Source organism: Sinohyriopsis cumingii, chromosome 14 (genome assembly GCF_028554795.1).
Source record: "Sinohyriopsis cumingii isolate HCF-2022 chromosome 14, ASM2855479v2, whole genome shotgun sequence".
Classification (NCBI taxonomy): domain Eukaryota; kingdom Metazoa; phylum Mollusca; class Bivalvia; order Unionida; family Unionidae; genus Sinohyriopsis; species Sinohyriopsis cumingii.
This window is the reverse complement of record NC_142974.1, coordinates 88,795,399-88,822,697: the sequence shown is the minus strand read 5'-3', so window position 1 is coordinate 88,822,697 and position 27,299 is coordinate 88,795,399. Positions and strand designations below refer to the sequence as shown.

The window sequence follows — 27,299 nt, the reverse complement described above, 5'->3', positions numbered from 1 at the left end:
TTAGTTTTTATGGCATATTTTACAAATTCACCAAGCATTTAATGATTACTTCATGGAATTGTGCAAACAGTATCTATGGAGGGCTTGATGTACTTTGAAAGAGTTATTTGAATTTGATGATGAAAGTTTGTATATTGCACGGTGATTTTTCTTAACTCTTTTATGCAAAAACAGCATTTTCAAGATAGATATCACCTCAGTATATGGTAACATTTCTTTTGTAACTTTTGCAGTACAAATTTTATGATTTGATGTAATATTATACAAAGCTCACATCTATTGGCATAATAACATTATATCTTCAGTATCATCTCATACTGTGATGTAACATGTAACCAAGTCACATAGTATTAAGTAAGGCAAAATATATCAAATCTTGACAATATTTATCGGAATACTGATATTCTATGCCACTTAGAAGCAAATTATCAGTATTGTGAGATTGGTCACACAAGTGTGTCACTTGGTATTAAGTAATGAAAATTGATTTTTAAGTTGCATTATATTTACAAATTTAGTTTCAGAGACAAAACGTCTCCCAGACTCTTCAGACTTCATGGTTTATTGGCTGGAGACAAAGCCAGGGCAGCCTCACCCCAGCACTGGAATACCACCCAGTTTGTTTACACTCAAGGTCATCAACTTCTTTCTTGAGCCTGGTAAGTTGTGTGTTAGTGTGTTTTACTGCTGTTATGTATATTTAATTTGTATTGTGTGTTGGTTTTCCATCTCTGTTGTGTGATTTTCCTTGGTCAGTAATTGAATTTAGGTTCTACCTGAAAAATGTATTGTTATTTTGTAAATAACATATTACATAGCTAACAATTCTCTTTGATTTTAGATTGTTTTAAGACTGTTATTTCTAGAGGTAAACATGTTTACTTGTTTCTGAGTTTAGGCCATTAGTTTATTACTTCGATATTCCTGATTTTGTTGACAACTTAGAATATCCTAGAAAGAAATTTTTGACCCTCATCACGGTCCTCATATTGTGACTTACATTTTTATGTAAGGGAGAAGTAAACATAATTACTCATTCCTATTTGAACATTAATCTTTATAGGAGTCAACTGTAGTTGTGTTTCAGTTAATATTTTTGAGAAGATTTATTTATTTAAATTATTCTTTGGAATTACAGAGTGCTTAACACTAATAATTTCAGACTAAATCACTATTTTGGATTATTGTAAATTCATTCAAGGACATTTTGGACTACATCATTGTGATACATCAAGACAGCTGGCACATTAGCATATTCAAGGATATTGGCACATAAGCATATTTAGTATTGGAATTCATTCTGAACACCATTGGGATTCATTTGGAATACTCTATACTTTTGGATTTGTGAAAGAACTTTTAGGACTATTTTGGATTTTTTTCACAATACCATAAGTTCTTTTTAAATATTCACTTATTCTAGGGAAACAAATTATTTTATGCTTCAATGACTTTGGTTAGATATAGTGTTTTAAGTTTTATTTCTCAAGCACTGTTCTTGCTAGAATCGTTTATCTCAATCTTTTGATATTTTATTAGCTCGGGTAAAGTTTTTGCAGTTAGCAAAAGGTCAGTAAAGTTTTTGCATGCTTGGCACATACAATCCTTTCTAGAATAATTAAACTTGGCAAGGGGAGACATCTTCATGAGCACTATACTCTTATTACAAACCTAGCTCATCATGATTAATTTTGTGTTTGACTATTGTACAGGCAATATATATGCTAGGATCATTGATGATGCATCACACTATTATGACAGAAGAAATTCACCATGACCTGTATATGTTTTTTTACTGACTTTGGTTTGGATTTTGCATTTAGATCATACCCACATGAATTTATGGGCATGTTATATGCGTAATGTTCTGTCTTGAATCATAAGGCTTTGATGAGGTGACCTACATTTGATGTTTCAGTGAATTTAAATAATTTGCCTTTAAAGTTCATTTTATGGAGTACAGTTGCTGTTAGAATCATGAAACATGATAATTGTTTGCATCTCTGTTGTACTACTCCCTTACATACAAAGTGACTGTGACCTACATTTAATATTTTACTAAAATAGGTTGTCTTTGTGTTTAGATCATGACCACATTTTGATTTTTCTCCTTTGAATGCATTCCCAATCACATTATGTTAGAAATATTAGCCTATTGCCTCGTGAATACAGCCCCACAAAAGACGAAAATCGTCTTATCCCATCTATTTTTAGATAGAGGGCAGTAACTCCTACTCCTTACCTCCTCTTGATACCACCAGGTGTTGCCAGTTTTTAGCTTCGCTGTTGTGCAGTGAACATGCAGTGCTTTAACCTCTGACAACCCAGCTTTTCTCTACTTACCTAGAGGCCTGCCATCAAGCATTTTGGATTTATTCATTGAATTTATTTATATCCTACATGTTTTATATTATTATTTTTACAAATTCAGCCAAAATGTGACTGGTTTTTTTTTGTGCTTATTGGGACTTCGTGTGTTTGACCCCATCCCACCATGCTATCGTTGACCTATACAAGGTTATTCTGTGTTGAGCGTGAATTGGACATTTTTTGTTCACGCTGTTCATTGTAGAGGGGCTTTAACATCATATAGTTTAATGTCACCTGATATGTAAGGCCATATTTTTAATTTTCAGGCTGTCTGATAGCTTGTGTTTAACTAATATTAAGTCCATAGGGCCTATATAAAAAAAGTGGCACGACACTTTCAATTTTGATCTGTTTGCTTTAGCATTTTAGTAATTTCACACATTGCTATTAGCTTGTTATTTATGACTATATTATTTTTTCTACACTCAGAGATTGATAATCTTGTGGTTAATTTATATTAAGCCCATTAGGGCCTCATATAATGTTACGACTACATTATTTTCTGTTTCTTAAGACAGTGTCTTCTCACATTTAGTAATTTTAACCCATTACTTTTTCCACATTAATTTGTTGTTGTGTTTTTCTCTATTTATGTCAGTTCAGGGCCATATCTAAGTGCGTGAAATGCAAGAGACTTAAAGCCAGAGAGGACAACCATGACCTGTGTATTACATGTACAAAATACATGTCTCAGTCAACATGCAAAATATGCGGTGTTTGGTCAGAAAACAGATGAACTGTGCGCTTAAAAAAGCAACAAAGGGGAAAGAGTCATCATTGCCACCCAGCATGTATTAAGCCGAGTTTGGAGCCAAGCCAGATGAGGACCCGGTGCAAAGTGAGTTTGATGAGTCGACAGCAAACCTGTCATTCTCCAATAAGGCTATTGAGCAGACCAGATTCAGCTTTCAAGCTGCTATTGAGGAAATTTATAGGGTACTGGCCACTTTGGAGTGCCCCACACCGCTTCCCACCTCACTAGATTGCAGATTCTAGGCTTCAGTGGATGTTGTGGAAGAGAGGGATATGCCATCTTTCTGGCTTTTTCCTAAATCAGCAAATATTAAGGAGATTAATGACTAGCTTTTTAGTTAGAATTGGTGATCCTGGCAACATAAAGGCTTTCTGTTCAGAAAACCAGGTTCCAGCAAACTTCACCTTGCGCTGGCATCAGACGCACTCCAGTGTCTTCAGTACAGACCTTCCAGCATTTGACAAGAATATGACAGCCATTCACATGTTGGCTGAATTGTTTTACAAAATAGATAAGAATGTGTTCCATGCTACATCAAAGCTGGTTCAGAACATAGTGGCAATATCCTTCATGCTACACTTGGCCTCACTGGCAATCTTTGGACTTGCCAAATGATCTGATGAGCATGGGAGGCAACAGCTAGAATCACTTATTTCCTTAACAAGCAGCTTACCTTACTATGGTCATTGCTTTGATGGCTTTTGCCAATCTTGATCTTATCCTTCGTTATGCATGTCTGCAGTCAGCTCCACTTAAACTGCAGTCAGCACCATACGTTTGCTTTACAGATGACCCCTTTTGGGTCTTCATTGATATTTGGAGAATTGAAGATACTCAGAGGAAGGCAGCTCAGGAGCTGCCTCTCCAATTTACTGCTACCCTCTGCATGTGCATTTGGACCCCTCAACCCCAACCCATATGAAGAGATGCACAGTGGCGCAGAGTCAGGGGTTGCTCCTAGCATGATGTACCTCAGTACCAGTCCCAAGCCAGTACCAGTAGGCAACAATCTACTAGGAGGCATTTGTACAGAGGCAGGAAGAAACAGGCTTTCTCCACCTTCAAGCTTCCCAACTGCAAACACTGACATACTTCCCCCACCGCCTGTAGATAGCCTACCAGTGGACAGCTGTCTCCTGCGCTTTTAAGATCACTGGATCTCTCTCTTCCCTTGGGAAGGGTGGGTGATCCAGGTCATTTTGGAGGGGCTTCAGGTTTCATTTTGTCAACCCCCTCCCCAGTTTTCATGAAAGTTCCTGATTTGAAAAACAAATGGCAAACTCAGGCCTGTAATCGATTTTAGTCACCTCAGTCAGTTTATCCTTTCTGCAGAGTTCAAGTTGGATACGGCAAGATCGATAGGCCTCTCCGTCTGATGGGGCGAGTATGAGGTCAGTCGTGACCTGACTGATGTATACTTTCACATCCCCAGTCACCCTTTTTCATGTGTATATCTTTGCTTCACTTATTGAGACACAGTCTATTAATATACATATCTTTCCTTTGGTCTCATCCTTAACCCCCTGGGCTTTCACTCAGATGATGGATAGTGCCGTCTTTGTTCCAATTGATGTCCTCAACAGTGACAATGGCATACCTGGATGACATCCTTCAGAAGCACATGGTTAGTTTGATCCTGCTTCAAGGCAGGAATGATCTTCTTTTTCTTCTGGCTTATCTGGGTTTTCTAGTGAACTGGGAAAAGTCAGATCTTCATCCATCCCAGAACATTGTCCATTTGGGTATAGAGTTTTTCACCAACCGGAATCTTGTGTGGCTTCCTTGGGTCTGCGTCAACAGAATAATAGAACTGGTCAAGTCTGTTTCTGACAAATCTTGGATTTCAGCGAGGGAGTTCTTGTGCATCCTCTGTTCATTAAATGTGGCGGCGGATCTGATCCCTTTGGATACATTTTAATGCACCCTTTACAGATGACACTACTGGCTTAGTGGCACCCCCTACTCAGATCCCCTCGATCAAACCATCTGGATCACGTGAGTGATTTGATTCTCCTTGCTTGTTGTGGTGCACCCTAGGTTGGCTGTCCAAGGGAATTAAACTGGAGAAGTCCTAAGTGGAAATAACAATTTGCACCCACACCAATATGCATGGTTTGGGTGCACACCTGCTGCCTGACTTCACTACCATAGACAGCATATGGTAATCAGAGGAGTAGCATCTACATCCTGGAAATGAAGGCTGTCATCAAGGCCTTTCACTTCTGGGAAGTTCAACTCTCAGGCAGAACTGTCCTCATCATGTCTGACAATTCGACAGTGTTGACTTACCTCCTCAAACAGGGGCACCAAATCACCTGACATGTGTGTCCTGGTGCCACAGTTTTTATGCTGCTGCGTCAATCTCCACATCAATGTGCAAGTCAGACATATTCTTGGCAGGCTCAATATCCTGGCCGACTCCATATCCAGGAGAGGCAAGATCCTTCGCACAGGATGGTCTCTGGACCGAACGATCTTTGCCTGGATCTGCACCCTCTGGGGACGACAGATGATCGATCTTTTTGCAACAAGGTGGAACCACAAGTTGCTCACCTTTGTCTCTCCTGTTCCAGACTCAGAATCCTGGGCCGAGTGTGCACTGTTAATCAGTTGGGAGGGATATTGGACCTCTGCCTACCCTCTCACAGTCCTAGTGCCAAAAATAATACAGAAGTTATGGGGTCAGGATTGCAAGTTTATTCTGATCGTCCCTCTCAGGTGGGACAAATCATGTATTACCAATCTACTCGATCTAGTGTTAGATCTACCCAGAAAGATCCCTGCCAATCAGAATCTCCTCATGCAACCATGGACAAGGGTGTTTTATCCCTGCCTGGACTGTCTTCTACATGCTTGACTCTTATCAGGTCAGCCTTGCAAGTCAAACAATTCAAACCTTCAGTTATGGAGAGAATCTTGAGAGCACGAAGGCCCTCCACTCTGAAGGCTTTTAAGGGAAAGTGGCATGTGTTATGGGACTGGTGCCAAACCTATCACATTGTCCCTTTTGTGTGCCTCAGTCCCTCCATTTACTGACTTTTTCTCAGGCTCTTTGAGGTGAAATATTTGACTCAAATCACCGTCAGAGAATACCAATCCATGATCTCAGACACATTCCATCATCACTAAAAATGTGACATTGAAATTGTAAAGCTCTCTCAGATATGTTAGCTAATTTTGATCTCCAATGACCAAAATCCACAGCATTATTTCCAGAATGGAATTTGTCCTAGGTTCTAACTTAGCTCAACTCAAGCAAGTTTGAACCTCTCGTTTTATTTAACCTTTTGTTCATGTTTCATTGAAGTTCCTATTATTCAAGACATGTTTCCTGATAGCTTTAGCCTCTGCATGCAGGATAATTGAGTTACATGCCCTTTCAGTTGATCCAAACTGATTGGGTGGTTCGGTATTCCTCCTTACACAACCATGCTTCATTTCCAAGAATCAGTTGCTGTCAGTAGGTAATCAACCAATCATCATTCATCCTCTCTCTCCCATAGAGAAGTCAAGAGTGGCAGTTATGCAAGACCCTGTCTACACCCTCAAACACTGCTTGAGATGCACAGAGGCAAGTTGGGCTTGCAGAAACACTCCTTCCACCCGGTCAAGGCCAGAAGACAAGACATTACCCCTTAGGCCATTGCTTCATGGCTGTTGTGGGTTCTATGCTCTGCGTATTCTGAGATCTCTCCAGATCAGTCACCTCATGAGTATTACAGCCATGAGATCATATAATGGGTTATCATTCATATGGGGATTCCATCTGCTCTTTCCCAGAAGGATACTTGAGATAGAGGATGGATGCTCAGCATCCCCACCTCCTATTACATATTCTTGTAACATAATGTGATTGGGGAACATATTTGAAGGAGAAAGCAAATTTTTTAAGTAAATTATGTTTCTTTGAGAATACTTACCCAATAATATTACTTAAACACTCTACCAACCACCCCACTATGTGAGCATTGGCATTATGTCTCACTCAGTTAAAAACTGGCGACACCTGGTGGTATCAAAGGGATGTAATGGGCAAGAGTTACCACTCTTTGTCTAAAAATAGACAAGATAAGATGAATTTTGTCTTTTGTCTGGCTGGATTTGTGAGGTAGTAGGCTGATATTCCTAACGTAATGTGATTGGGTAAGTATTCTCAGAGAAACATAATTTACTAAACAATTTGCTTTCCATTCTGTATTCATCATAATGTACACAGAATGTGATTTCTTGCTTCTGCAGTTGAAAGTAGAAATACTAATGTTTATTGATTGGGAAACATTCCAATTAAAGTCAGGATCACTTCAGATTTAATTTATTTTCACTTTTATAATTTTATTTATAATGGCTGCTGGAGACTATTAAAAGCTTTTTAGTGGTAAACTATGTAATTGTTGTTTATATTATGTTTGTTTCTGTTATCCAATATGTAACAGTTTTAAAGTAACACAGACCTGCCAACTCTTATGATTTTGCCATAATTCTTACGAAAATTACCCATAAAATATGGACTTACTGCATACTAGTAAAAATTACGGAAAAATGATAGTTGCCAAAAAATCCGGATAATTGGTTCATCTGTGTTTTATTTGGATCTGGATTTCAGCTTAGAATGAGTGAAATTAGTCAGGGAACCAGACTAACTTTACAGCAACACCCCAGATGCTTTAAACTGCACCTATTTGTTCATGCAAAGCATCTGCATGATCAAACTGTTAATTATAGAATTTTTACAAATGGCATGTTTAAGACAAAATGATAAATAAGCTTCTAGAAAAGTGTTAATAATCAAATCAGAAGAATAAAAGGAGTATTTAGATTCTGGTGAATAAAAGCTTAAAAAGATAAAATTACATTTATTAGACATCAAATGCCAATTGTGTATGTCTCATGGCGGGAGATATGATTGCCATCATCATGTGAAATGGAAATTAATTTCCAAGAATTATGCCAAGTTGAGAGATAGCAACATGTCATTGAGCTGCATAGGGTTTGGAACTAGAGTTTGTGCAATTTTACTAGTGGTAAATAAAGTCAACACATACTTTACAAACTTTTCAGTTGACAATAATGTTTTTCGTTGATGCAACAAATTTTTAATTATGTTTTCCAGCTTTATAATAGCAGTTATTTATATTTTGTTACACCTTACTGAAAATGGTCACTTTTATGGAAAGGGGCTCTGAGTGGCCGAGTGGTCTAAAGCGCTCTCCGTTACGGATCACTGCCATCTCACCTCTGTCTGTGTGGGTTCAAATCTAGGATTCAGCCAATATGGGTATGTGAGGAAGCTTGCCAGTAGCTTCTCGTGGGTCAGTGGTTCTTCCCGGGGTTTTCCCGGGTTCTTCCTCCACCATTGCTACTGGCTGGCATACATAGCCTATCATGTGCTGAAAAATGGCATTAAAAACCATAACAACAACAACTTTTACGGAAAAAATCAACTGCCTTGTCAGGGTTGGCAGGTCTGAGTAATAGATAAAATAATGAAATTTTCTGAGTGTGTACTTACAAGGGCTAACCTAAGTAAAAGAAGAATTAACAGCAAACATTGATTGATATATTTATGAAAGTATGGTGCCCCAGTTTGGAATGATTTTTTAAATGATATTCACACATCAAACACATGTCAAATATAGATTATGTTGGCCTCTTGGATGGACTTATATGGTTGTCTTCTTGCCTTTCTACATCTGGCTTGGATATAATGTCAGAATTCATTGTTTCCTTTTAAGAGCACAGTGGACATAAGTTCCTCTGCATGCTGGAGCAGGTCCAGAGAGCATATCAGATTCTGTGCTTGGGGTTTCAGACCAACCTGTCCTTACTACGCATGACTAAAAGTAGCATGATACAGTGAGCCAGTCTGCAAAATGTTTTGCTGTTTCAATGGGGGCCTTGGATGGCTGAGTGGTCTAAAGTACTCGCTTTTGTTTATCTATGCCATCTCACCTCTGTCCATGTGAGTTTGAGTTTCAGGCTTGGCCAATGTGTGTATGTGTGCACGCTTGCCAGTAGCTTCCTAAGGGTCAGCCATAGAATATTACAGAAACCCAATGAGTCAGTGTATTCTTTTTAACTGTTCCACTATCAGCCCCACTGGTTCTTTCACTAAACCACACACCATTGGCCAGCCATCAGCCTGTCAGCTTGGAATTCATGGCATCATCAGTGGGCATGCACAGTCATGCACTTGTTTTCCCATTGGTTGGGCATGAAAAATATGGATGTTGGAAGGCTTTCCAAAACAGGATAAACCTACCAGTGTTAATGGGGATAACCTCAACAAGCTCTAAAATCAAACTCCTTCCATGAAAAGAATGGAGTTAAGTTTTAAGGTTGCGATTAAAGAGATTTATAGAATGTTGTCTTCCCCTTAATGTTCTCCCCTGATGGAATCAAATCAGAGCATCATTGGATGCTGCTGATGGTAACTAGCATGCCTTCCATTGACTGCCTAAGCTTCTAAATCTTGATAAGGATAACATTGCCTGTTCTGCTTTTATGCAAGGTAGGATGGTATTTCACACAACCTTAGTTAGAAATATAGTGGCAATTTAATCCTTGTTGGTCATGGCATGACTCTTCAGCCTTACAGGAAAATGCATGGGAGTTTACATGCTGCATTGCCATTAGTTGTAGTAGTGTAGCTAACCACACTATGGTGAATACACTGACCATTTAAGGCAATGTTGATTTGGTGAGATACAATGCACTTATCATCATCACTCCAGCTCTATCATTCCATGACTTTACATTATTGCCTTTTAGATGCTTTCTATTATTCCATGTTGGTACATTAAGCTGTGGTCTTAAGCTAAGTAACAGGAAAAAACCAATGAACTTATTAAAATCAACAGATGAATTTATTTCCCTAAGTTACAAAGTGAAATTTTAAGAGGAGCTTGTCGTATTGTGAATAAAATCCCAGATTATTCTAAAAGTTCTGTCACAATGTATAGATTGTTCCAAATGAATTCCAATATTTAATCTGCTAATATACCAATAGTCTGAAACTGTTATTTCCAACAGTATTTATAGTCGATACATATAGAGATAAATGGAAACAACACATTTTTGTCTTGTAAGAGTGATGATTTGGGAAGTAAATTAAGTTAATACAATAAATATGATGATATAGTATTCTCAGAAAAACTTAATTTAATTTGCAAATTGGTGGTATTACACTGCTGATGTTTGGAAAATAAACTGTGGTTTTTTATTTTAAGTGCCAACTATTTTCTTCACTTTATTTAATGTTTTTATCTCAGTTGGTCCAGATGCGATCTGACATCTGTTGTTCATCCATCCTGTTACACATGTTTGTTATCATCATTCTTCCTCATTAACTACTTGTAGTAATACCATGAAACTTTACATGCACATTCATCCCATGGACTTGTGGGTGCTAAATAAAAATGATAATGCTCAGCCATTGAATATGGTCACTACGGTGGCCAGTTTGAAGATGTTGTTATCACAACTCCTGAATGAATGGTCTTATTAACATTGGGTTTTCACAGAAAGACTCCTTTGTCTATTTGGTCCTCAGAGATAATGGTGCCAATCTGACATCCAATATGGCCATCGTGGCAGCCATCATGAAAGTCTTGTTATTGCTATACCTGAATGGAAAGTTATATAATAAATATTGGGGTTGTTACTAAAGATTTCTAATGATGTCTAGTGAATTAATTTGGTGCTCTATGTAAAAGTGTTTATTAAATGAACAGTAAAGTATTTAAATTATGCATGAATGTCATTGATATATGTTATCAGTGGCTGAACATGCTGATAGGATAAAATAATTGGCATAGAAATGGCAGGGTGGGGACATATTTCAAACCACATGAGTTAGTCACCTTGTGTTAATTTGTAGGAGGTGATTGGGTAATGTCAGTAGTATTTTTTATAAACTGACAGAAATGAGAGTATATGCTGCGACAGCTTTCTCAGGTGAATTCTTAATTTAAAGAATAAAAGACAACAATCTAATAATTATTAATGCTTGATGTTGATTAAAATAACATGTATATTGTAAGTATCAATTTATATATATTTTTCACCTCTTGTATTGATATGGAAAAAGGATTGATGTATCTGTATTGTGAAGGGATATGTCAATCGTTTTACCCCAACATGGAACATGATACATTTAATTCATTTATGTAGTACATTGTTTCTTTAGATATGAAAATGGTCACTCCGAAACCTTTTTAATATTTTTATTAATTGTAAGATATAGATAAGTGATTAAATACTTGTTTAAGTTCTTTGAAGCTTTGGTTTAGGAAATAACTTGCTTGAATCAAATGACAACAAAAGATACTAGTGCAGCAATTACACTTTTTTAAAGCTGTAAATGACAGAATTATGAAAAGAATTTTTTTTATGAAAAGAATTTTTTTAGGCCAGTCTTGCATTGATGAAAGTTTTAATTCTTTATTCCATGAAATATGTGAATTAATGAGGGGCATTTAATTTTTCTGTTAACATTCTTGTTTACAATTTCAATTTTCAGCTTCTGTTGTATTGAAGTTGGAGAGACCAGTGAAACCTTGTGTCAGTTTTTCCAAGATTAAACATATTAAACAGTTCCTGGAAGAACTGCTTCCATTTCAGACTTCCCCTGAATATTTAGCCACAGAATCCCAGTCAACCCAAGACAGGAACCAGTCTGGCCAACATATTAAATCCCAGTCAACCCAAGAGAGAAACCATTCTGGCAAATACATTGAATCCAAGTCAGCTTTGGACCGGAACGATTCTGGCCAATACAACAACCTAGGTAAATGTTCATTGTCTTATGAAATCAGCAGTGACAGTGATGGCAGCTCCATTGTTGAGGTTTTGTGTAAAAGAATTTGATACAACTATGTGGATAGCAAAGACCTTAACATTCTAATGGCTTTTGCAGAACATTGTTTTCAGAAAATTAATGTGGTGAACAGATATTTGTGAAATTTAATATAAAATCATTCAGAGAAGATGTAAAAGGTTGTAAAAGAAAAGAACCATTGATATACTTATATAACATACTGGAAAATATGACAGTTTCAATTCTGAATTTTCCGTTTCCAGAGTTCTGTATTAGACTATTATAAAAATGATTTCTTGTCAAATGCAACTGTAAAGTTTTTCATGCCATTAGCATCCCTTGGGACAGTGGTTCTTACCTGGGTTTTCTAGGGTTCTGACTCTTCCAGTTATACTCGCCACCGTGTATAGCTTATCTTGCACTGAGAAATGGCAGAAATGGCATTAAACCAAAAACAGCAACTTCATCTGAAGACTTGGAGGATGATTATATGTTGCAAGGAACTGTTTGCTTATAAATTACAGCCTAGGTTACACATATTTTGTTCTGAAGGTCATAAATGTGGTGACATGCCACTGCATACTAGTTTAAAAAAACGTGTTGTAAGGGACTGGTACACTGTTTGTAATATAGGCCCTGGGACAGTTGAATAATTATAGGGTTTTGACAAGTTCAGAATATAAATTTTCCTCCTTCATTTGTTTTATGCTTTGTGACTTAGAGTGCTGAAACAAATGGGGAAAACATAATGTCCAAAGAATTGCCTTGGATGTTTATGGAATTGCCCTGGATGTTTATATACTGTGTTTTACATATCTATTTCATATATGGTCATTTGTTAGTCATATCCAGTAAATATGAACATTTTAGGATCTCTGATAGGTAATATCCAAGAGAGAGAAGTTCACAACAAAGACATTGTGTTTTCTGTCACCTTTATATTTAAATGTTACAAAATATAACAATTTACTTGGTTTAATGAGAGTATAAAATCAGTTTAATCATGTCATCAATACCACTGTTAAGAAGTAGACCATTGCCAAGCATTTCAATCTGAATAGACTCCAGTCAGTAAGTAAAGATTTCAGATTTAGGCACTAGTTTGAAATTTTCTCTCGATCATTTTATTTTCAGTTGTTGTATTGTATTTAGTATATACCTATATATGATAAATAATGATTTTCAGGTATAGATTTCATTCTGTATCATTTACTTGCATTTTTCAAATACACGCATCAGTGCAGTGCAAAAAATGGAAACTACCATATGATATTACATGAATTACCCCTAACCTACTCAATTCTAACAAATTTAACAGTATTTATGAATCGAAAAAGTATTTTATTAAAAACTGATGCATACTTTAGGAATTCATACAGAAATAAAGTCTTTTCATTAGTGTTTCAAAGCAAACTGAAGTTCCCATCATTTGTTTTGCACATTCAGTATGAACACTGAAAGTTGTAAAATACCTCATTGTGCAGAATTGGTGATTTCTGACATTACTGTCAATCGCTTGTGTTAACAAAAGTCTCCAAAATGAAGGAGAATTCAAGTGACACTAAACATATTCATAAGACAATGTGTATTCCAAAAACAGAATATCCACACATGTTATTAGGTACCACAGCACCTATTAATAGTAATCTTATGCTATACAAATAGCCTCAACAATTAATTGAAATAAACGTCTTTTCTTTAAGGTATATAATCATAGTATAATCAGTTTAGTTCTTTGATTGGGAATTTTCTTAAATATATATATGATCTGTTACTTACAGCAGCTATGCCCTGCCAAGGTCAAGGTCACAAGCAAAGGAAAATGTAACTCTGCGACATGTATCATTGTATGGAGTATAATTTTTAAACTGCTGAAGATATTTTGCCCAAATCTGTATCATATCTAGATGATATTTTGTGGATTATAGCCGTGACCCCTGCCTCATGTTGAAGCAAAGGGAAGGTTTAATACTGTGACTTATATCATTTTCCTTTCTCCTGCATTGAGATGTTGAATAGGTCCATTGTGACCTACAGGTTGTAAGAGATGTCTACCTGAGGCAACCTTTTTACCATGTGAGTTTTCCAATTATAATGTTCCATCTTAGTTCATTGGACTTTTTAAAGAGTGTAGTTGATATAAAAATTTCAACTTTGTCTTTTAAGGATTTTTAACTTTTTATGCGATTTAGCATTTGTTTTGTGTGCCTTTTTGGGAATACCAAACTTATTTAGCACTATATAGCCAGAAGTTTGCTGAAGTGGTGTTAACCCTCTACATTCATACATGTGTATCCTTGTGCAGAATATGGTATTTGAACTGCTGAAGGTATTTTAATGAAACTTAAGCTATATATAAATCAGTAGTATATTCATCATGTATAGATGGTATTTCATGTAACCATAGCCATGTCCCTGCTGTATGATAAAGGTCATTGCAAATGAAAATGCAGTTCAGTGACTTGTAACCTTGTCCAGATAATTACTTTTGAACCACTGTGACACACCAGGACTAATGTAAGTAAGTGGTCTCCTTTAGTACTTATGCTGTCACATTTTAAACCTATAGATATTTTAATTAAATTTTAATCAGGTCCATACCTTATCATGCAATAGTCCAGACCCTACATTAAAGACCAAGGTCATTAGAAAGGAAAAGATCATGAGGTGTGCATATCATGTGCCATATTTGGATTTTTGTTCCACATTTATGTGCCCAGCAATAAATCCCAAGAAAAATGCTCAATATTTGTTTTGTTTGCTTAATTCTGTGTTACTTCTGTACAAGAAGTTCTAATTTCAAGAATTACTTTCTGACAAATTATATTCAGGAAAATATATATCATTACATCTCCGTCTTAACAAATTGTAGTTTTCAAAGATATATTTATTTTACAGGATTTCTTCATTGTCTACGCCATATTGACATTTCAACAGACCAAATTGTTCTTTCCATTGAAACCAAGTCATGTGACAAATTGCCAGGCATCATTGCATCCATTGGTGGGATGTTGATAAATGCAGAATATCATAATATGGAAACAGGCATGTATACATCTGAGTGATTAATATAAACTTTTGTCATATCAGCATTTTTGTGGATATGTTTTGATAGGTCATGTCCATAACTCAGTCCATCAGCACATCTGTCCATCCATCTGTCACTGTTTTCCTTTCCTTGTGATCTGAGCTCAATCTGCAGTGATTATGGAAGAGAAATCACATTTTGTACAATATTTTAGGTGGATGAGTAGTTCACAGTGAATGCCCTGGATAAAGCCCTCAGGGGATGAGGAGATGGGTCAAAAATCACATTTTAAAAGATAATATGGACATTTCCTTGTAAGGGCTGTTCCATTAAATCATACATGGGACCCAGGGATAGACATTTAAAAAAAATATATGCCAGGGTAGTTTGGTTTCAAAATTGCTTCTGTGCTTGGTTGTTTTGTTAATAAAAGTGCCTCTATAGATGGTTGAAATAGCTGTCTTGGAATGTCTGCCTGAAAGAGCAATCTAAACATAATTTAAAAAAACTTACACTTAACAAATCCAGTCATTAAATTCGTATTTTATTTTATGCATGCTGTATTTCAGTGAGGAGTACTGTTGCTGATCAAGGGTCTCTCTGTTTCAGTCACTTGCACTGGACATATAGTATAAAACAATCTCATTGGTCAACTATAAAGAGGTCAGGGCAAGCCTAACACATGTATATTTACTAATTAAAAACAAAGTGAAAAATCTGTCTTTATTTTCTTTACTATAAGGAAAACTAACAGATTTTTTAATAAATTTCCTTACAAAATGAAAGTATAAATTCAGCAGCCACATTAATTTTGGTCTCGTGGGACATGGTTTGCATCATTCAGATCTGATACAATTTGCACTGCAAAAAGAACCGAATGTTGCCAGATATTGACAGTAATGGCAGTTTGCACATTTTCATGCCAGGAGGATGTTGGTATTTGGTTGAGAAAGCATGAGCTATAGAAATAATATGACCACCCTAAAGGTAAGTTTTGTTATTTTTTTCTACAAGCGTATCAAAAAGCAGTAAAAGTGAAATTCCGTTATTTCATTTATTGTTAATGTGGTTGCCATAGACACTCATTTCTGTTGGTCAGAAACAACCTTCCAATTAAGACAAGATTACTGACATGAATAGAATTGGCAATGGGGAAGATTTTATGTTAGATACCCTGAGTTAATTTGTTGATGGAGTGTTTACCAATTTTCTTTTCTTTTTCTTTTTTTCATGGGTTTTTTTTTCTATTTTTTTTGTTTGTTTTCTGACAGAAACGAATTCCAGTGTGTAATGGAGTCTCCATTGGAGATTTTAACTCCAATATGCAATCATTCCAAATCCAGTTTCAGTAAATACTTCTGATGTTTTGGAATACAACTTCACAAAATTTGATTATTCAACAGTTATCAGAAGAAAAATCTGCTTGATGATGTTTTAAAGTTGGAATGGAAGCAGTGCAGAGCATTATAACGTTGGCATTACTGTTGCATGTTTCTATGAAGTGTGACACTTTAAATTAACATGTTTCATGGATTCAGTTACATTATTTATGTTTAATTACTATGACAGTTTAAAAGAAATTTTGGCAATATTGTAATAAATGGCAATATATGGAAAGGGAGTTAAAGTTCATGAACCAAATTAAGAATGATATCTTGAAGCCATTGAGTTGGTGAGTAATAGATTATTATGTACTCATTCTTACAGTTATTTCTACATTGAAATGACACTATTCATACCTAAATTCAAAAGTAACTTTTCAGATAATCTAAGTGAAAATGTGTTGTGTTTTTTTTCCTTCTATTTATGTTTCATATTCTTATTAGGTAAGTTTTGGTAATAGTTCTTGTTGTCATTGGTGGTGGTTATAAACATGCAAGTATTTAGTAACAACATGGTCAGTTGTGGCTTGTATAAAGGTTGATTCCATTTACAACTTTCTGCTTAGTGCCTTTTCATTTTCTCCACAAAATTTAAGCACAATGATAAAATAGTCCAGGTTGAATTAAACGTTGTTGACTTCACATGTTTAGATTTTGTCTATGTGTATATCAGGTTGCTAAATTTTTGGACAGGACACCAATATTTTAGTATGTTCGTCATCTCCAAATTATACATAACATATAACAATTGCTTACTTACTTACCATTTGTATTCTCTTGAATGATTTAGATAATGGGGGGTCTTTTTGAGGTGATATGTGTTAATTTCACTGTGAATCTTATGTTGGCTTTGTAGATTAAACTTTGTTTTGTTAGGGACTGTCCATTTGGTATGTACACACAGAGGGAGAAGGGGGTTTGAAGTTTGTGTATGTGTGCATGGGGGAGGGGGAATAAGACCAAGTAGTACACCTGATGACATAAACTTTATCATAGCTACAATAAAGCCCATTTGCCTTTGCCAAAAACAAAGAACCCATAGTATTTGCACACCTTTCAATTTGTTTGTACACCCATGCTGATTTTAAAATGAAAAGCGTCAAGGAAGTAAATTATAAATAGGTGCATCCATGCAGAACATTACAATTCCTTATAATGTGGATGTGATCATGGCAATATAAGTTGTGTGGGAATGGAGAGAATTGTCCTTCCCTGTATTTTTTTTCTAGTACTTCTATGAATGATAGGTATATTAAAAGCAATGAGACAAGCCCTTGTGTCCTTTTCTGATTTTGGGATGATGCATTACAGTCCATACTGTTGTATGCATGCAGTATTTGCAATCTACAGTTTTACTATTTCAAAAGAATGAAGAAATGAAAAGGAGGAACTATTACATACACACTTGGGGGGGGGGGTTAGAAAAAGTACACTATGCAGTAGACAGGACTGATAATGAGACAGAATAATTCAGAGCCTTTGGGGGGGGGGGGTAACCTAAAGATTGGAATAGCAGCATGAAAGTTTATTTTACAAAATTATTTTTACAATTTCTTTTATTTTAGATAGTACAAAATATTAGTGTAGAAACTGAATAGCAATTTTGCTCAATTTTTAAAAATAGAAATTTTATAATGGGTAATCCCTTGCAGTTGCTCAAGATCAATGAGTTGATTTTCAAAGGGTTCAAAAGTACATAATTGCAACTGGGATATTTAATCAAAGTTCAATGGTTATGTCTTCACACAAAGCTGTGATATCTCTGATTCATATATATATATATATATATATATATATATATATATATATATATATATATATATATATACACACCACTTGAGCTGAAGTTAAATTCCTTATCCCCCCCACCTCCAGTCAATGTCAACATGGGCAAGGTATTCTGCTTCAATGCCATGGTGCTAAATGACTAAATAACATGTGCAATAAAACACACCACTTGTGCATTATATGGCTATGGTGGCCATCTTGAAAATCTTAATATTTAAGCATATCAAATATGGTTTCAGCATGCAGCATAGAAATAAAAGAAATGTTTTTTTCATAGATTTCTGGAAATTCTTATTGTTGCTTCCAGTAAGACCTATGGTGGACCATTTGGTGTCTATCCAGTAACACCTATAGTGGATCAGTTGGTGCCTTTAGTACAAACATCAGCTTCTATTGATTTAGACCAGTAAGATACAGAAGCTGAACTTACGTTAACTGAGGATGAAACTGTCATCAGTGATGCAAGTACTGTCTTAAAAAGGCTACAAAATAGAGTTCAGTACTTGACTGAGAGTGGATGAATCCAGAAAGTAGCCAACTGGTACAAAGTGAAACAGTGGTTTATTTAGGTGATATGACAAATATGTGTATTAACAGAATATCATTAAGTTGTATTCTGAAGGATTTCCTGTTAAAAATTCTACAATAAAATATTGGTATGTGTATGTATCTCGACAAAAAGTCTATTTGGTGTTACTCTGCAGTACCATTCTAATTGCTGAGGGGATTCATGTTTATAATACAAAGGTCTTGACAGAGTTTGATTCAACAGCAGATACCAGTAATGTAGATCAGTTTGTAAGTAATAAGATTTCAGTATTCATCTTAACTATTTATTAGGGTCACAGGTCAGTTGAACCCAGGCTGTGTTGCTGAGAATGGGTTATCGATCACTTGGGGAATCCAGATAGTCTTCCCTAGAAGGATACCAGAGGTAGAGGCTGGATGTTCAACATCCCCACCTCCTATTACTTATTCTCCTAACGTAATATGAGTGATGGAACATATTCAAAGGAGAAAGCAAATTTTAAGTTATTTGTTTCTCCAAGAATACATACCCAATCCCTATACTTAAAAACCCTCCCAACCACCCTGCCATGCGAATGTCCACATTAATATCTCACTCAGCTAAAAAGTAGTGGCACCTGGCAGTTTGAGTTCTAAGTTTGTTGGATTAACTTTACTTGGTCTCAAATTACACCTGGTCATGCATATTCTTGGCAGACTTGAATTTCTTGAATGAAGTTTGAATAATTCATTGTCTTTATCCTGTTAAAGATTGGAACACAACATTTTAACAATGATGTAAGAAATCATTTTGGTAATATATTTTGAAATATGGATGTTAAATTGAATGCTGTTTTGAAGTATTATGAAGACCCATTCTCAACTATAAATAATAAAGCATACAGAACTATGCATAATTTATAAGCTATATTTCCTATCATGTAGATTAGTATATGATGACCTTGTCTATGTCTTTTAATCTTCTACAAACATGATTATAGAGTGATCATAGAATGACATTTATGACAGGAGTGACTGTCTGTGCCATCTAGGCATTGTAGCAATCCTGTATGCCTGTTATACAGATGTACCAGATTTTGACACAGCAAGAAATGATTACACTTAACAAAGCTTAATTTGCAATGAAATTTCCGGTTAAAGAGCTGATCGTAAATGGCAACTTGGTCTGACAGCCAGATTTAAGTTTGTATTTTATTTTGGAACACTTTGGTCTGGCAGTGGGTACAGCCCTTTTACACTATAACTGACATAAACATTATGACCCAACTAGAGCTGGTGTATTAGACCTTGTCCAACAGAAATGCACATTAGATTTAAAACTATAATTTTGAATAGAATTGAAGTTTAGAAGATTAAAGTCACTCTTTGGTACAACATGCCTCCCCCACCCACTTTTCGTAAATTCACCTCACTTTCATAGACTGATCATATTATATGTAACCTAAGTAAGTGGTAGGATTTGGTTAACCTAATCTGTCACACTAAATTACATTGTGTCATCCTGTAAACCAACAGACCATATCTGCAAACAATCTGGATCTGATTCAGCAATGCACTGCAGCTGTTTTGTTGTTGTTATGAAGCAAGGGGAAATAACTTCTGTGAAATGCAAATGGCATCTGTTGATATGTATCAAAGAATAATTTCCACATCTGTATTGCATGGTAGTTTTTATTTATTTGCTCTAGCTCACAAAGTACTCATTTTTGTTGCTGTAGGTACAACTTTTCTGGGCACACAAGTGAGTGTTGCATGGCGTGATGGGAAATCTTATATAGGAAAGAAAAAAATATGAAAATTATTTTACCAATAAGTCTATATTTCACACTTAAGTATTTAATAAACCGGAGTTTTCATGATTTTCTGACATGTACATATTCTTGTAAAGCTTTAAAATTTTTAAACATTTTGGTCCACAGAAAGCACACTGCACAAGACATTTGGATAAAATAAACAATTTTGTTGAGATATTCAAATGTTAAAAACTTTATTGCATTCTTGATACAGTGTTTTTTTTTAAAAAGGTTAAAGTTTAATTTCAATGGTCAAATTCAAAAGGCTTTGTTACGTTTCTTTGTTACCAGGTTTAATTGGTTATGTGGTCCATCGCAGGAAATTAGCTTGAATATACTTTTTTTTATCACCTGACATGTTGAACCCAGATAAACAATGGCAATTGTCTGAATAACAAAAGCAAGATAATAACACCTTATTTATAATATTAATCTAGAATCACAAGCAGATTAATGATTCTTGCAATCTGCAATCACAGGCTGATGATTCAGTGCAATCTAGAATCACAGGCTGATGATTCATGCAATCTAGAATCACAGGCAGGTGATTCATGCAATCTAGAATCACAGGCAGATGATTCTGTGCAATCTAGAATTACAGGCTGATGATTCAATGTAATTTAGAATCACAGGCAGATGATTCATTGCAATCTAGAATCACAGTCTGATGATTCAATGCAATCTAGAATCACAGTCTGATGATTCAATACAATACAGAATCACAGGCTGATAATTCATGCAATCTAGAATCACAGGCTGATGATTCATGCAATCTAGAATCACAGGCTGTTGAATCAGTGCAATACAGAATTACAGGCTGATGATTCAATGCAATCTAGAATCACAGGCAGATGATTAATGCAATCTAGAATCACAGGCAGATGATTCAGTGCAATCTAGAATCAGAGGCTGATGATTCAGTGCAATCTAGAATTGCAGGCAAATGATTCAGTGCAATTTAGAATCACAGGCAGATGATTCAGTGCAATCTAGAATCACAGGCTGATGATTCAGTGCAATCTAAAATTACAGGCAGATGGTTCATTGCAATCTAGAATTACATGCAAATGATTCTATGTAGTCTAGAATCACAGGCTGATGGTTCAGTGCAATCTAGAATCACAGGCTGATGATTCAATGTAATCTAGAATTAAGGGCTGATGATTCAGTGCAATCTAGAATTGCAGGCTTATGATTCAGTGCAATCTAGAATTCCAGGCTGATCATTCAATCTAGAATTACATGCAGATGATTCTATGTAGTCTAGAATCACAGGCTGATGATTCAGTGCAATCTAGAATCACAGGCTGATGATTCAGTGCAATCTAGAATTGCAGGCTGATGATTCAGTGCAATATAGATTCACAAGCTGATGATTCATGCAATCTACAATCACACACTGATGATTCATGCAATCTAGAATCACAGGCTGATGATTCAATGCAATCTAGAATCACAGGCAGATGATTAATGCAATCTAGAATTACATGCAGATGATTCATGCAATCTACAATCACACACTGATGATTCATGCAATCTAGAATTACAGGCTGATGATTCAGTGCAATCTGGAATCACATGCTGATGATTCAGTGCAATCTAGAATCACATGCTGATGATTCAGTGCAATCTAGAATCACAGGCTGATGATTCAGTGCAATCTAGAATCACAGGCTGATGATTCAGTGCAATCTAGAATGACAGGCAGATGATTCAGTGCAATCTGGAATTACATGCAAATGATTCTATGTAGTCTAGAATCACAGGCAGATGATTTAGTGCAATCTAGAATTGCAGGCTAATGATTCAGTGCAGTCTAGAATCACAGGCTGATGATTCAGTGCAATCTAGAATTACAGGCTGATGATTCAGTGCAATCTAGAATCACAGGCTGATGATTCAGTGCAATTTAGAATTACAGGCTGATGATTCAATCTAGAATTACCCCTGATGATTCAGTGCAATCTAGAATTACAGGCTGATGATTCTATGTAGTCTAGAATCCCAGGCTGATGATTCAGTGCAATCTAGAATTGCAAGCTAATGATTCAGTGCAATCTAGAATTACAGGATGATGAATCAGTGCAACCTAGAATTGCAGGCTTATGATTCAGTGCAATCTAGAATTGCAGGCAGATGATTCAGTGCAATCTAGAATTACAGGCAGATGATTCAGTGCAGTCTAGAATTACAGGCTGATGATTCAGTGCAATCTACAATTACATGCAGATGATTCTTTGTAGTCTAGAATTACAAGGCTTATGATTCAGTGCAATATAGAACCACAGGCTGATGATTCAGTGCAATCTAGAATTACATGCAGATGATTCTATGTAATCTACAATCACAGGCTGATGATTCAATGCAATCTAGAATTGCAGTCTGATGATTCAGTGCAATATAGAATCACAGACTGATGATTCATGCAATCTACAGTCACACAAGCAGATGATTAATGCAATCTAGAATCATGGGCAGATGATTCAGTGCAATCTAGAATTACCGGCAGATGATTCAGTGCAGTCTAGAATTGCATGCAAATGATTCTATGTAGTCTAGAATCACAGGCAGATGATTTAGTGCAATCTAGAATTGCAGGCTGATGATTCAGTGCAATCTAGAATTACAGGATGATGATTCATGCAATCTAGAATTGCAGGCTGATGATTCAGTGCAATCTAGAATTACATGCAGATGATTCTATGTAGTCTAGAAGCACAGGCTGATGATTCAGTGTAATCTAGAATTACAGGCTGATGATTCAGTGCAATCTAGAATTACATGCAGATGATTCTATGTAGTCTAGAATCACGGGCTGATGATTCAGTGCAATCTAGAATTACAGGCTGATGATTCACTCTAGAATTACAGGCTGATGATTCAGTGCAATCTAGAATTACATGCAGATGATTCTATATAGTCTAGAATCCCAAACTGATGAATCAGTGCAATCTAGAATTGCAAGCTAATGATTCAGTGCAATCTAGAATCACAGGCTGATGATTCAGTGCAATCTAGAATTACAGGCTGATGATTCAGTGCAATCTAGAATTGCAGGCTAATGATTCCGTGCAATCTAGAATTACAGGCAGAGATTCATTGCAGTCTAGAATTACAGGCTGATGATTCACTGCAATCTACAATTACATGCAGATGATTCTGTGTAGTCTAGAATTACAAGGCTGATGATTCAGTGCAATATAGAACCACAGGCTGATGATTCAGTGTAATCTAGAATTACATGCAGATGATTCTATGTAGTCTAGAATCACAGGCTGATGATTCAGTGCAATCTAGAATTACAGGCTGATGATTCAGTGCAATCTAGAATTGCAGGCTGATGATTCAGTACAATCTAGAATTACTGGCAGATGATTCAGTGCAATCTAGAATTGAATGCTGGTGATTCAGTGCAATCTAGAATTGCAGGCTGATGATTCAGTGCAATCTAGAATTACAGGATGATGATTCATGCAATCTAGAATTGAAGGCTGATGATTCAGTGCAATCTAGAATTGCAGGCTGATGATTCAGTGCAATCTAGAATTACAGGCTGATGATTCACTCTAGAATTACAGGCTGATGATTCAGTGCAATCTAGAATTACAGGCTGATGATTCACTCTAGAATTACAGGCTGATGATTCAGTGCAATCTAGAATTACATGCAGATGATTCTATATAGTCTAGAATCCCAGACTGATGAATCAGTGCAATCTAGAATTGCAAGCTAATGATTCAGTGCAATCTAGAATTACAGGCTGATGATTCAGTGCAATATAGAATTGCAGGCTAATGATTCCGTGCAATCTAGAATTACAGGCAGAGATTCATTGCAGTCTAGAATTACAGGCTGATGATTCACTGCAATCTACAATTACATGCAGATGATTCTGTGTAGTCTAGAATTACAAGGCTGATGATTCAGTGCAATATAGAACCACAGGCTGATGATTCAGTGTAATCTAGAATTACATGCAGATGATTCTGTGTAGTCTAGAATCACAGGCTGATGATTCAGTGCAATCTAGAATTACATGCTGATGATTCATTGCAATCTAGAATTGCAGGCTGATGATTCAGTACAATCTAGAATTGAATGCTGGTGATTCAGTGCAATCTAGAATTACAGGCTGATAATTCAGTGCAATCTAGAATTGCAGGCTGATGATTCTTGCAATCTAGAATTGCAGGCTGATGATTCATTACAGGCTGATGATTCAGTGCAATCTAGAATTACAGGCAGATGATTCAGTGCAATCTAGAATTACAGGCTGATGATTCAGTGCAATATAGAATCACGGGCTGATGATTCATTGTAATCTAGAATTACAGGCAGATGATTCATTGCAATCTAGAATTACAGGCTGATGATTCAGTGCAATCTAGAATCACAGGCTGATGATTCAGTGCAATCTAGAATTACAGGCTGATGATTCAGTGCAATCTAGAATTACAGGCTGATGATTCAGTGCAATCTAGAATTACAGGCTGATGATTCTATGTAGTCTAGAATCACAGGCTGATGATTCAGTGCAGTCTAGAATCACAGGCTGATGATTCAGTGCAATCTAGAATTACAGGCTGATGATTCAGTGCAATCTAGAATTACAGGCTGATGATTCAGTGTAATCTAGAATTACATGCAGATGATTCTATGTAGTCTAGAATCACAGGCTGATGATTCAGTGCAATCTAGAATCACAGGCTGATGATTCAGTGCAGTCTAGAATTACAGGGTGATGATTCAGTGCAATCTAGAATTACAGGCTGATGATTCAGTGCAATCTAGAATTACATGCAGATGATTCTATGTAGTCTAGAATCACAGGCTGATGATTCAGTGCAATCTAGAATCACAGGCTGATGATTCAGTGCAATCTAGAGTTACAGGCTGATGATTCAGTGCAATCTAGAATTACAGGCTGATGATTCAGTGCAATCTAGAATTACAGGCTGATGATTCAGTGCAATCTATAATTACAGGCTGATGATCCAATGCAATCTAGAATTACAGGCTGATGATTCAGTGCAATCTAGAATTACAGGCTGATGATTCAGTGCAATCTAGAATTGCAGGCTGATGATTCCGTGCAATCTAGAATTGCAGGCTGATGATTCAGTGCAATTTAAGCATAAATAGGAATGATAATTTTTTTTATTATCCAGTAATTTATAAATATACATGGATGTTGAATAATTGAGTACAGCTCATACTGATATGTCTGATTTTCAGTATGAACTTCTGCATGTCATTCAAAAATGTGTGAAGAAAACAAATCTCATATTAATAAGAAAACATTGACTATTGACAATTTTGGTCCATTCAAATAAATAAAGTAAACAATGGACTAATTTATTTGGTATTTTTATGATTCACCAGCTTTTTCATATATGTTGTCATTGACTACTTTATTTTTTTTTCATGATAACATGTATACAAAAAATGTCTGTGTACAATTACATACAAGTTTAAATAAATTTTTCTCTGAATAATCATACCAATATAAATTGTGTTAAAAAGACTTATGAAAAATAAACTGTGACTTATTTGTTAAATTGTAATGTTGTAAGTATCCCAATTTCCTGTTAAATGTTTTAAATAATCTTAAATTTATACAAATTTGTGGAAGGTTGTACCCCCTCTTCTCCCAATAAAAAAAAATATATTGGTGTGTGATTTTAACATTAAATAAATTCTGTTGGTGGGGCTTTGAAGGCCTTAATCATGTCTTTGGGTGGCAACCCAAATTAAAAACTTCCTTCCCCTAGCCTATGTATATTTTAATAGAACAGCCCTTACTTCAGCTCATTAATTGATTGAGGGTCATCATGTTTGGTATTATTGGTCATGAGGATGAATAGAAGGCAGCAAGGGTTTTAAATTATGAACATAGTTGTGGGGGAGTGCTGATATTTGTGGTGGTTCATGTTTTAAGCTCTGTCTTTGTAAAGTTTTGCATGTTCCTTTTAATTGTAATTTAGTAGAAAAATTTCTGGTGGCCAAGTTTATGTAAGACATTTATTCCAACTTCTCAGAAAAAGTTCCACCTTAATATAAAATAATGTAACATCATTAATTAGATGACAATGTTTTAATTATAAATAAAAAATGTCCTGCAAAGAAACTTGCATAAATATACTCAGACAGAGTTTATTTGCTAAGTACCAAAACCATTACCAAGTTACCAAGGGTTATAAGGTAGAATGTAATACCCTGTTTTTAGTGAGGAAAACAGTAGTTTAACATAGAAATGTGTCTTATCAAGTTACCAATAGTTATAAGGTAGAATGTAATGCCCAGTTGCAAGGGAGAGAAAAAAGGTAGTTCAATATAGAAATTTATATCACTATACCAGATAATCAGTATTTATAAGGGAGAATTGTTAGAGAGTAAGGTATTTTAGTATTTGTATGATACTAAATCCATATGATGCATGTTTATTTAGTCTTTATATTTTGTTTTAAGTCTGATTTTTGAAAATAGGAAATTTTGGGGAATTTAACTAATATATTATACACAGAAAGTACACACAGTAATATTCATCTGTATCTCTTGCAAATAGTTACATTTTCTTACAGTTAGGTAACAATACAGAGGGTGATATGCATTAAAAATACCATATTCTCTTTTCTGTTGTTTTTAGTTTTTATATGGCTATATGTTTGATTACATCAATGATATCTGAATATTGATGAAGTTACATGATAAATTTGGTCCATTTTCAAGTAAAAAACCTAAAGTTCAAGCTTTGAATCCCAAATTCTGTTATGATATATGTAGTATTTATGTGTCATCTAAATTTAAGCATGCCAGGACTGAAAATCCAATTATGATCAAT

At 35.7% G+C, this 27,299-nt stretch overlaps 1 protein-coding gene across 2 annotated transcripts in view; it reads left to right on the top strand.

Moving 5' to 3' along the window:
• LOC149784326 (intermembrane lipid transfer protein VPS13B-like) overlaps positions 1 to 27,299 on the top strand; it is a 370,899-nt gene that overhangs the window by 162,267 nt on the left and 181,333 nt on the right. For both annotated transcript variants that reach the window (XM_089932368.1, XM_089932367.1), the window contains exons 24-26: positions 519 to 659; positions 11,643 to 11,909; positions 14,838 to 14,984. In XM_089932368.1, coding sequence (XP_089788494.1) covers positions 519 to 659; positions 11,643 to 11,909; positions 14,838 to 14,984 — 555 coding nt within the window. The remainder of the gene's footprint in view (positions 1 to 518; positions 660 to 11,642; positions 11,910 to 14,837; positions 14,985 to 27,299) is intronic.